Here is a 13040-nt window from a genome sequence, read left to right as displayed (position 1 = left end):
AGGTAGGCAATGTAACAAAGCAATGAAGAAGGCAAGTCAGATGCTAAGTCATTGGTACGACCTCATCTAGAGTACTGTGTTCAGTTCTGGAGGTCATATCTCCAGAAGGATATAAATACATTAGAGACTGTACAAAGATGGGCAACTAAAATGGTGCATGGCCTACATCACAAAACGTACCAGCCAGGAAAGACTAAAATATCTTAATATGTATCGTTTGGAGCAGAGAAGGGAAAGGGGGGGACATGATAGAAACTTTTAAAATATATCAAGGGTTTTAACAAGGTACAGGTGGGAGACATTCTTCCCAGGAAGAGGAGCAAGGGAGGAAGATTCAGGAGAAATGTGTGGAAGAATGACTTAACCGAAAGAGTAGTGAATAAGTGGCATAGTCTCCCATCAGAGGTGGTAGAAGCAACTACAGTAGAGCAATTAAAACATGTTTGGGATAGGCATATTGATATCCTTAGAAAGCAATAAGGGAATATCTCCCTTTACATAACTCAGCTGGCGGGAAGCTGCCGGTGCTGTCAGAGGTTCGCGGGTTGCGATTATACTGTGTATATACACACTCTCCGGCGCTATGTCTTCTCGGCGTTCAGTATCCCGAGACGATGGCAGGAAGGTGCCAGCTATACCCCAGGAAATTACACCCAATAGAAGCTCAGTCCCTGATAGACCTCCTATCCTTGTGCGTAATGGAATCTTCACATCTAATATGAGTGGTTCGTGGAAGAAACGCCCACTGGAAGAGAAAGGTACCCCAGTAAGGAGAGGCAATTTGAGATCGCAAACAAATGTTAAGCTGTTTAGTGTGGAGAAAACACTTGAAATTGAAAAACTATTCAAGGAAGGACAACATTCTGATATAGAAAGTACTGATAATAGCGATGCCCCTCTTTATATTTCGCCTCCACTTTCTTCTTCTAATAAGCCTTTTAGGACTGTGATTAACGAAAAGACACACCAATTTAAAAACCCCTACGAGAGCAAAGATTGTATTTCACTTGACACAAACTTTGCTTGGAAGCAGCCTGTAGTTAAGTTGCCATGCTTGAAGTTAGAGCTAGAACAAGAAGAGGAGAAGCAGTCCTCAGATGAATCAGAGGAATCGGACTATGATCAACTCTCCGCTCAGGAGAAATCTGGTCTATCTGCATATGAACGTGAAAGATTGAAAAATATCAAAGACAATTCTAAATTTCTGAATTCCTTGACACTACTTGAGACCGCATCAAGCCTACAACCGCCTAAAAAACAGATTTGTAAAAGTGAGTTTAAAAAGAAAGTGTATACAGCCACTCGATGTTCACTGAGGCTTCAGTGTGTTAAACATGGGGACAAACCAGACCCATTGCAACCAGTGGAACCAGTACACCAGAAACTTCCAGAAATGATTGGCACAGAGAATAGCAGAGATGTGCAGAAAACTCCAGTTCCTATAGAAATGATTGCTGAAAATGTGGATTGTGGGGCTGTACGAACATTCCTGCGGACGTGGGCATCCATTAGTGAGGATCCTGTGGAAAGACCCAGGAAGCACTGCAAAGAGTTGTGGAGTTATACAAAGGATCTGCAAGCTTTGAAGCTGAGGGACAACAGTTTCTGTAGGGTTGTCCCTTCTACGATGTGCTCTTTGGCTGTTCATCCTTCAAAGAGCCGAATTCTGGTAGCGGCTGGAGACAAGAATGGCTATGTTGGTCTGTGGGATGTGGGACTCAAGCCACCTGGTAAAGGGGTGTATACATTTGTACCCCACAGCAAAAGAGTTTCCACTTTACTTTTCTCTCCATCTAATCCTGCACATCTGCTGTCACTCAGTAATGATGGAACAATACGCTGCTCCGATCTCGATTCCTTCATGTTTGATGTGGTTTACCGTGATGATGATGATCGAGGTTTCTCCTCATTTGACTTCCTGTCAGCTGACAGCTATGTGCTGATAGTTAGTCACTGGGATGCTTGGTTATCAGTGGTAGATCGCAGGACTCTGGGGACAACACATGAAATGCAGATACCTTTGTCCATGCCTAGTGCCCGAACTCTTAGTGTGCATCCACTAAGAAGAGATCTGTGTGTTGTGGCAGGATCCAGCTGTGTGTATATTTATGATATACGAAAGAGGAATCCCCAACCTGCTTTGATGGTACCAGGACACACACAATCCGTTATATCTGCATACTTCTCCCCAAACACAGGCAACTGCATTCTCACCACTTGTCTCACCACCTGTACTGATGGTTGTTTACAAGTATTTAAAAGGGAATCATTGGACAGCAGTGTTAAACTCCACAAATAAATCAGGCATAAAATATATTCAGGATATCATCCGGGATATTTCAGAGCCATTTGGGACCCTAATCAAGAGAACTGCTTTATGGTTGGAAGTCAGACTGGCTATCATCAAATTGCATTCTTCCACGAGAATGGACAGAAAATACATACTATTTGGAAAGCTAAAAATGTTCATAACGAGTGCCGGATCTGTGCCATTCATCCCAATAGGAACTTGGTGGTGGTAGGAATATGACAGGTAAGGCTGTTTGTATTTAACGAATGAGCATCACTGCGGTATACACAACCTAGAGGGATCCTAAAACTTTTGTTGACCTCAAATCATAGGATAGTGAACTACGCATTTCCGATGTAAGATTGTAGTTGCCTCTTGGAATGATATAACAAATTTCAGCTATTCTACAGGTTTGTACACAACATTTCAATACGCCACCCAAATTGTTGATTTTGTGGAAAGTAATGGACAAAAGCAGAATATACAAAACAAAAGAAGTCTGAATATACAATTATTTTGGCAAATACACGTGCTTTGTACTTGTACACGTTGTTTACAAATAAATGTGACTTTTGCTTTCCTTAATTTTTTTCTCTCTTTAGCTGTGATCACGGCCGGGCTTTCTGTCGCTCGACATGTTTAAACTTTAACCCGATTGTATCCCATTTGTCTTGCAGCAACTTTCAAATGTGGTTTTGGCTCATTGCTTTCCCATCTCAAATGCACCTGTCCAGATGATTCTAATGGAGTTCAATTAGAGATTGGAGCTAGAAGAGATTGCATGGCAGTGTTCAGAGCCTCTGGTTCTTTTGGATTTTATGAAGTCACCAACTGCACCATAATAGTGTAACCTCCTCCATGATGGGCTGAATGCAAACATTAAGTATGCGCTCGCCTGTCATGCGACAAGCATACTCGCGCATTTGGTGATTTCCATTGGTTCCAAACATCAGGCAGTTCTTACCTGCAAAGGATTCTCAAAATAGTAATAAGGTTGAACATTTTATTTATGATTAAATGGAAACCCTGAAAATAGGGGACTGTGTATAAAAATGGTTCCAATACCTAAATGTTTTATACAATATTTTTGTTTAACTTTGTACTAATGATGGACTTCCCAACCCAGCCAGGACTGACCGGGCTGACCAGCCGCATCTAACGACCCCAACATCGCCGGGATCGGGGCTGCCCGGGCGCCTTCGCCCGCTCCCACGTGACCGCACTCCCTGCTCCCGGACCGGACCGCGTGAGACGCTGATCGCGCCCAGAGAGGGAGACGCAGGGTGCATTTAAGAGACAAGGACAGTTCCCCGCTCGATCTCCTACTCCCGAGCTGACAAGCCACCCCTTACCAGCGCCTAGAGGACAAACGGGCCGGGACAGCTACACGCTCCAGCCCGCACCAGCAGTCGCAAGGGTCTCCGCCACAGTGCCTGCTGTCAGAGGTTCGCGGGTTGCGATTATACTGTGTATATACACACTCTCCGGCGCTATGTCTTCTCGACGTTCAGTATCCCGAGACGATGGCAGGAAGGTGCCAGCTATACCCCAGGAAATTACACCCAATAGAAGCTCAGTCCCTGATAGACCTCCTCTCCTTGTGCGTAATGGAATCTTCACTTCTAATATGAGTGGTTCATGGAAGAAACGCCCACTGGAAAAGAAAGGTACCCCAGTAAGGAGAGGCAATTTGAGATCGCAAACAAATGTTAAGCTGTTTAGTGTGGAGAAAACACTTGAAATTGAAAAACCATTCAAGGAAGGACAACATTCTGATATAGAAAGTACCGATAATAGCGATGCCCCTCTTTATAATTCGCCTCCACTTTCTTCTTCTAATAAGCCTTTTAGGACTGTGATTAACGAAAAGACACACCAATTTAAAAACCCCTGCGAGAGCAAAGATTGTATTTCACTTGACACAAACTTTGCTTGGAAGCAGCCTGTAGTGAAGTTGCCATGCTTGAAGTTAGAGCTAGAACAAGAAGAGGAGAAGCAGTCCTCAGATGAATCAGAGGAATCAGACTATGATCAACTCTCCGCTCAGGAGCAATCTAGTCTATCTGCATATGAACGGGAAAGATTGAAAAATATCAAAGAAAATTCAAAATTTCTGAATTCCTTGAAACTACTTGAGACCGCATCAAGCCTACAACCGCCTAAAAAACAGATTTGTAAAAGAGAGTTTAAAAAGAAAGTGTATACAGCCACTCGATGTTCACTGAGGCTTCAGTGTGTTAAACATCGGGACAAACCAGACCCATTGCAACCAGTGGAACCAGTACACCAGAAACTTCCAGAAATGATTGGCACAGAGAATAGCAGAGATGTGCAGAAAACTCCAGTTCCTATAGAAATGATTGCTGAAAATGTGGATTGTGGGGCTGTACGAACATTCCTGCGGACGTGGGCATCCATTAGTGAGGATCCTGTGGAAAGACCCAGGAAGCACTGCAAAGAGTTGTGGAGTTATACAAAGGATCTGCAAGCTTTGAAGCTGAGGGACAACAGTTTCTGTAGGGTTGTCCCTTCTACGATGTGCTCTTTGGCTGTTCATCCTTCAAAGAGCCGAATTCTGGTAGCGGCTGGAGACAAGAATGGCTATGTTGGTCTGTGGGATGTGGGACTCAAGCCACCTGGTAAAGGGGTGTATACATTTGTACCCGAAAGCAAAAGAGTTTCCACTTTACTTTTCTCTCCATCTAATCCTGCACATCTGCTGTCACTCAGTAATGATGGAACAATACGTTGCTCCGATCTCGATTCCTTCATGTTTGATGTGGTTTACCGTGATGATGGTGATCGAGGTTTCTCCTCATTTGACTTCCTGTCAGCTGACAGCTCTGTGCTGATAGTTAGTCACTGGGATGCTAGGTTATCAGTGGTAGATCGCAGGACTCCGGGGACAACACATGAAATGCAGATACCCTTGTCCATGCCTAGTGCCCGAACTGTTAGTGTGCATCCACTAAGAAGAGATCTGTGTGTTGTGACAGGATCCAGCTGTGTGTATATTTATGATATACGAAAGAGGAATCCCCAACCTGCTTTGATGGTACCAGGACACACACAATCCATTATAACTGCATACTTCTCCCCAAACACAGGCAACCGCATTCTCATCACTTGTCTCACCACCTGTACTGATGGTTGTTTACAAGTATTTAAAAGGGAATCATTGGACAGCAGTGTTAAACTCCACAAATAAATCAGGCATAAAATATATTCAGGATATCATCCGGGATATTTCAGAGCCATTTGGGACCCTAATCAAGAGAACTGCTTTATGGTTGGAAGTCAGACTGGCTATCATCAAATTGCATTCTTCCACGAGAATGGACAGAAAATACATACTATTTGGAAAGCTACAAATGTTCATAACGAGTGCCGGATCTGTGCCATTCATCCCAATAGGAACTTGGTGGTGGTAGGAATATGACAGGTAAGGCTGTTTGTATTTAACGAATGAGCATCACTGCGGTATACACAACCTAGAGGGATCCTAAAACTTTTGTTGACCTCAAATCATAGGATAGTGAACTACGCATTTCCGATGTAAGATTGTAGGTGCCTCTTGAAATGATATAACAAATTTCAGCTATTCTACAGGTTTGTACACAACATTTCAATACGCCACCCAAATTGTTGATTTTGGGGAAAGTAATGGTTAAAAGCAGAATATACAAAACAAAAGAAGTCTGAATATACAATTATTTTGGAAAATACACGTGCTTTGTACTTGTACACGTTGTTTACAAATAAATGTGACTTTTGCTTTCCTTAATTTTTTTCTCTCTTTAGCGATGATCACGGCCGGGCTTTCTGTCGCTCGACATGTTTAAACTTTCACCCCATTGTATCCCATTTGTCTTGCAGCAACTTCCAAATGTGGTTTTGGCTCATTGCTTTCCCATCTCAAATGCACCTGTCCAGATGATTCTAATGGAGTTCAATTAGAGATTGGTGCTAGAAGAGATTGCATGGCAGTGTTCAGAGCCTCTGGTTCTTTTGGATTTTATGAAGTCACCAACTGCACCATAATAGTGTAACCTCCTCCATGATGGGCTGAATGCAAACATTAAGTATGCGCTCGCCTGTCATGCGACAAGCATACTCGCCCATTTGGTGATTTCCATTGGTTCCAAACATCAGGCAGTTCTTACCTGCAAAGGATTCTCAAAATAGTAATAAGGTTGAACATTTTATTTATGATTAAATGGAAACCCTGAAAATAGGGGACTGTGTATAAAAATGGTTCCAATACCTAAATGTTTTATACAATATTTTTGTTTAACTTTGTACTAATGACGGACTTCCCAACCCAGCCAGGACTGACCGGGCTGACCAGCCGCATCTAACGACCCCAACATCGCCGGGATCGGGGCTGCCCGGGTGCCTTCGCCCGCTCCCACGTGACCGCACTCCCTGCTCCCGGACCGCGTGAGACGCTGATCGCGCCCGGAGAGGGAGACGCAGGGTGCATATAAGAGACAAGGACAGCTCCCCGCTCTATCTCCTACTCCCGAGCTGACAAGCCACCCCTTACCAGCGCTTAGAGGACAGACGGGCCGGGACAGCTACATGCTCCAGCCCACACCAGCAGTCGCAAGGGTCTCCGCCACAGTGCCTGCGCACCACACGCCATCAGAGACACAGTCAGGTACCTCCTAAAACAGGGGTAACTCCCTCGCCCCGGCTCCTGTACCAAACCTGTCTGGACCCACCCCTTCCCCACACCTGCCAAATTGGGCCTAATACAACCGCTGCTTCCGTGAAAGATCCCCCAAACCCTAAGGCCGCACTCCCACCAGCTGGCTTTTTTACTGGGAGCCACAGAACGGCGGAATATCCCACATCCCGGCCTCTAAGCCCAGGCTGACCCCGCACATTATACATTATGAATAAGGGCCAGGGAGTGCCCGCAGCAGAGGAGACCCCCAGACACCGATCCTCCAATCGCCATGCCAGAGACAAAATGACGGCCGCAACACCCTCCACAGCCCAATCCAAACCCCAGAGCAATGTAGCAAAAGGAAAGAAGGGTGCAGACTCCCAAGACTCGCTACCTGACCTCACACAAACACACAACAGATACCGAGGGGGATGCACCATGGGTTCCTACGGACATAACACAAATTGACATGGGGGCTAATTCATCTCCATCATCTCCCGGACGCCCATTGTCCCAAACCCCAAAACCGCATGAAGGCCCAGTCACCTATGCCGACATAGTGCAGGCCATACAAGACACAATCAGCCCAATCATGGAATCCCACGCTGGCAAAGTCACACAGGCAGTTCAGGACATAAAATCACAATTTAAACAACTCACTAAGAGGGTAACCCACACCGAACACCTGACTGGTGAGATATTTCAAGATGTCGCCACACTGAAAACCCAATATGAAGCCATGCAAAAATCACAATACCAGATGCAGGCAAAAATAGATGATCTTGAAAACTGTTCAAGAAGGAACAACCTCCGGGTGGTGGGCCTACCTGAAGATATAAAGGGACAAGCTTTACTTACCTTTATCCAGACCACACTGCCAGAAATGTTATCAGTGACCGAGGAGTGTACGGGAATGATAATAGAACGTGCCCATAGGATAGGACCACAGAGACCCACCGCAGATGCACGCCCAAGACCAGTCATCTTCAGGTGCCTTAACTATGTCCACAAGGAGACTCTGTGGACGGCCTCAAGAAGAAAACGTGACATCACCTGGAATGGTGCCAAACTTATCCTATTCCAGGACTACTCTGCGGAAGTAGCCAGGGCCCGAAAAGAATTCACCCCCCTCTGCTCTCGACTTGCCAGAAGCAACAGGAAGTTCGCTCTACTATACCCAGCACAGCTCCGTATATTCTCGGGTACCTCCTTTAAGGACTTTTCATTGGCATCAGATGGTGAAGCCTTCCTTTCAGAAGAGACCCCAGAAGAAGATCAAGCATCATCATCCTCACAACCACTTTTCACACAAGATCAGCAAGGCTAAAATTGCCCCCCCCCCCCCCCCCATTCCTTCGACTTTACATTCCCCTCTGACGAGACCATGGTCACTTTTTGGAACCTCCCACTAATTGACGCACTTCCACTAAATGATATCCCTGAGGGCAATCTACCCCGAGATTAAAACATCAATCTTCACAGTTTGCCCCCCCTTGTGCCCATTATGGAATATATGGGGGATTCCAACTGGAAAAGAACAAAGAAAAAAAGGAGAAGAGACCTCAAACTTCTAGCCCCCCACTCCGGCTTCTTGAGGCTCTACTTTACCTATGTGGACTTTTAAGTTGCTCTTACTCGACTAGAGGGTTAGCATGACTAATTTAATAGAATTTACTAGTATCTGCCCCTCGCCATATAGGCGAGGGAATTCTGCAAGTTGGTAGCTGTTAAGTTCGCACCATTATGGTGTCTTTGAATACCTGCTTGGAGAGGCTGAGGTAGCCAAGGACTGCTGGTTCGGCCAATTGGGCACATGCCTGGACCTACCTCACCCTTTACCAGCCGGAAGATGTTAACGAATACGTTGGTTAGGTGCACCAAAAGCACCTGGTTTATGTTGTTGTTTGTGTCACTGTCAATGTACGTCTCCCCTCCTTTCCTCATGTTTTTCCCCCGAAATGTCAATATGTATCTAACATGGTTTTGTTCACCCAGATATTATTCAACTGTAGTCATCTCGGAGCTGAGATTGAGATATTGGCTTCGACTGTCACCCACAACCATACATCCACGGATCTGTGAGTTACCACATCTTTCACCTAACAGATGACTTCTCTGAAATTTGGCACACTTAATGTGGGGGGATTCCATTCCTCTGCAAAGAGAAAAAAAATACTGTTATACCTGTCCAGAGTGGGGGTTGAGATAGCCTTTCTCCAAGAAACACATTTAGTTCCCACTGAGGTACTTAAACTGAATACAATGGGATAGCTAGCAGTGGCATCGGCGCCCTACAATTCTAAGGCGAGAGGAGTGGTCACTTTGATAAGGAAATCTATACCGATTGAAACACATTCCACACAAGCGGACCCTGGGGGACGATACACAATAACTGATATAACCATACACTCCACCCACTATATCCTTGCCAACGTTTATGCGCCCAATACCAACCAGAGCCAGTTCATTATAAACACGGCTACTAGACTCCTTCCCTATACCCACCAGCAAATAGTCTTAGCCGGAGACTTTAATCTCGCTGCCTCGAACATACTTGATAGAAATATGACCATACCCACTAGGCGTCATTCATCTAAATATGGTATTCAATACCTGTTAACTCAATTACAACTTGTAGATGTCTGGAGAGCTTGTCACCCAGTCGATCGGGAATACACATGCCTTTCAGCTGCACATGGTTCCCTATCCAGGATCGACTATGTTCTGATGTCCTCCTCCCTCTTTCCCAGGGTGCACTGGAACCCATAACCATATCCGACCATGGAGTCAGCTGGGTGACACTTGCGACATTTATAGATAAGGGCCCTGTGAGACAATGGCGTTTCCCATCCCAGATGTCCGATTCAGAGAACTTCCGCAATATGCTGGAGGCAACGTGGATGGACTACAAACATAGTAATACGCAGGCAGAAGAGGAGACCCCTCTCCTATTTTGTCAGGCCTCGAAACCGGTCATTAGAGGCTTGATTATTTCATTTACCTCAAAACACAAAAAAGAAACCCAAAAACTGTATCTGGACTCCCTACCAGTTGTTTCAAAAGCACCCCACGAGAGCTAATAGGGCTAACTATGAGGAACAAAAATCACTTTTCGACAGTCTCCTAACTAAACTAGAATCCAAACTCACATTTCTCTCCCAGGCCAGATTCCACAAACATGGGAATAGAGCGAGCAGGCTCATGTCGAATCTATTGAGAGGCCAACATCCCCCATCCACCATACAAGCTCTTAAAAGGGCGGATGGCGCTGTGGTGCACTCCGGCCCCCAGATAGCGGAGACCCTCCATGCCTTCTATAGACAATTATACTCCCAACCTCAAATAAACTCACAGCAGAAGGAGGCATTTGGGGAATCCATAACACATCCAATATTAAATGAAGACTCTTCACAATCATTAACAGCCCCGATAACAGAAGAGGAGGTTCTGGCTAAGATCAAAACCCTGAAAATGGGAAAGTCACCAGGCCCAGACGGACTAACTAATGAGTACTACATGTTACACACCGCCGTCCGGGATCTGCTGCACCTAGACGGACGGCAGCTGCAGCACGGAGGCTGGAGGCAGGGGGCGTTGCTAGGCAGCGTCCCAAGCCTCGCTCTAAGGACGGGCGTCGGGGCGTTGCCTAGCAACGTCCCCGAACTTCCGCCCAGCTGAAGGGGACACGCGCGCGCGCCTGAGTGACGTCAGGCGGCGCGATCTTTGGATAAATAGCCGGCGTCTGCTGGGCACAGACGCCGGTTATACAGATTGCTTTCTACTGCAAACGTTACCTGGTCCCTGGAGCTTCTGTTCCAGCCTGATCCTTTCTGTCCGCTCTGCTCTCCTGGTTCCCTGCTGCCCAGCCAGCTCCGGAGGATTTCCTGGCCTGGGCTAGTGCCTACGTCTGATCCACACTTCCCATCTTCTTGTGGGTCACGTAAGTGCTCCGTAGGAGCCCCGTGTTTTCTACCTCTTTGTTATTCTGTGGCCCTCCGTGGCCTTCCCCCGCCGTGGGGCCCATCTTTATTCTTTGGTATTGTTTTCTTAATTGTTCGTTCTATTCAGTTATTGTCTGTGGCCCTAGCTCCCGTCAGGTAGGGGTGTACCCCTCTTTGTCTGCACCCGGCTTTGGGGAATCACTTGTCTAGGTGTGCCCCCATTCTGAGATTCCCCTTTGTATCTCTTGTGTCTGCGACTGGGTCGCGATACCCGTCCTTGACCTGGTGTCGGTTAGTCAGGGGTCCCTTCCAGCTAGGCCCTTTAGCCAGTCATCCTTTTGAGATACTCCCTGGCGATCGCTCACCCCTTGTCTTTACGTAACACCTGGCTGCATCGGGGTCAGAGCCGGCTTAACTGGCTCTGTCGAACGCGGCGGCTACAGGCGAAGCCTAGCACTTGCAGGGGTATTCCATCTGCCCGGGGGACTCAACAGAGTCAGTGTAGGGTTTGCTGTGGCCGTCCTAAACAGCGGTCCCAGCTACGGGCTCACGCCTGACCTATTGTCTCTTGCCAGCTGTCATACTCTCCATTGCCCTGCCGAGTCCCGTAACACTACAAACTCTTGGCCCCCAAATTAACCAAACCCGTATGTGCTCTTTATAATGCAATACTAAAAGGCACTCCTCCCCCACTATACTTTAACTCAGCCATACTAAAAATCATACATAAACCGGGCAGAGACCCCCTTCTCCCGGGATCATATAGACCCATATCCCTCTTAAATACCGACTATAAAATTTTCACAAAACTCCTAGCAGATAGGCTTAAGTTCAAACTCCCCTCTCTGATTCATGCAGACCAAACTGGGTTTGTATGGGGACGCCACTCAGTACTTAATGTCCGGAAAGCCCTCACAGTAATGCAGTGGGTAGAGTCGGTCGGGGCCAGGGGTCCACATGCACTGCTTTCCCTTGATGCAGAAAAGGCATTCGACCTAGTCACATGGGATCATCTATTTAATACCATGGGACGGTTTGGTCTTCCGGCCGACTTTACCCGTACAATCCAATTATTGTATGCTCATTCCGCTTCCCAAATATTAACAAACAGCTACCTCTCTGCCTCCCTCACACTCTCTAGGGGGACAAGAGCCCCTAGCAATAGCTCTGAGAAACTCTAGTGACTTTAAAGGTATAAAGGTAAACACATCACCAGTAAAAATTAGTTTATTCACTGATGACATTTTACTATTCATTACCGACCCCACTACCTCCATCCCTGCAATACAGGCGATGATTTCTCAATTTTCCCAGTTTTCAGGATTCAAAGTGAATTATGACAAATCTCGCCTATTGCCCTTCCATTCTTCGCATGACTACTTCCACTCCCCCTCATTCACATCACAGTTCACAGTATGCCATCCCACCCTTAAATATTTAGGGGTACTGATCCCTAACAAATTAGATGACCTCTACACAGTGAATTTCCCGCCTTCATACTCAGCGATCGAAAAACAGCTTACAGGCTGGATAACATTCCCATTATCGCTGGCAGGGAGAATAACGGTCATAAAATCAGTAGCATTCCCCAAACTCTCATACCTACTACAAATGCTGCCATTACAGTTGAAAAAAGTAGACTTACAAAAATTTAGGACACTCTTTATAAAATTTGCTTGGGCAGGCAAAAAACCTTGCATCCCTTTTGACCGACTTCGACTCTCCAGGCAGGATGGGGGACTAGCTATGCCAGATACACAGGCCTTCTCACTAGCCTCTCATTTTCGATATATTACTGACTGGTTTATGGGCAGATCAGAGTATACAACCCCCACTCTGGAAGGACAGCTATTTCAATCATACTCCCCGGCAGCACTACTTCATTCTCCGGCTAGGATGATTCCCAAACCGATCAGAGAATCCGTTTTGTTTGAAGTTACTTACAGATCGTGGAAAAAAATAAATAGAATATTACATAGAAAATCCGCCTACTCACCTTTCACTACTCTGTGGGGGAACCCTAATTTATTCCAGGCCTGGAAAACGCAGAGTTCAATGTGTGGCGCGATAAAGGAATTACAAATATCCGCAAGGGTGGATTGATAATGCCGTTCTCGACACTAGTAGAAAAATTTGA

At 46.1% G+C, this 13040-nt stretch overlaps 2 protein-coding genes across 2 annotated transcripts; both read left to right on the top strand.

Annotated features, from left to right (window-relative positions):
• Positions 1 to 496: 496 nt before the first annotated feature.
• Positions 497 to 2388, top strand: LOC146072328 (WD repeat-containing protein 76-like). The gene has a single exon (XM_083179620.1). It carries the CDS (start codon positions 584 to 586, stop codon positions 2297 to 2299), a length of 1716 nt encoding a protein of 571 aa, XP_083035746.1. The 5' UTR covers positions 497 to 583; the 3' UTR covers positions 2300 to 2388.
• Positions 2389 to 3782: 1394 nt separating this feature from the next.
• LOC146072945 (WD repeat-containing protein 76-like) lies at positions 3783 to 5583 on the top strand. The gene has a single exon (XM_083180115.1). It carries the CDS (start codon positions 3783 to 3785, stop codon positions 5496 to 5498), a length of 1716 nt encoding a protein of 571 aa, XP_083036241.1. The 3' UTR covers positions 5499 to 5583.
• The last annotated feature ends 7457 nt before the right edge of the window (positions 5584 to 13040 follow it).

The sequence above is a fragment of the Crinia signifera genome, chromosome 4, assembly GCF_055691185.1.
Source record: "Crinia signifera chromosome 4, ASM5569118v1, whole genome shotgun sequence".
In the NCBI taxonomy this organism is placed as follows: Eukaryota; Metazoa; Chordata; class Amphibia; order Anura; family Myobatrachidae; genus Crinia; species Crinia signifera.
The sequence above is the reverse complement of the archived record's forward strand: the minus strand, read 5'-3'. Positions and strand labels throughout refer to the sequence as shown.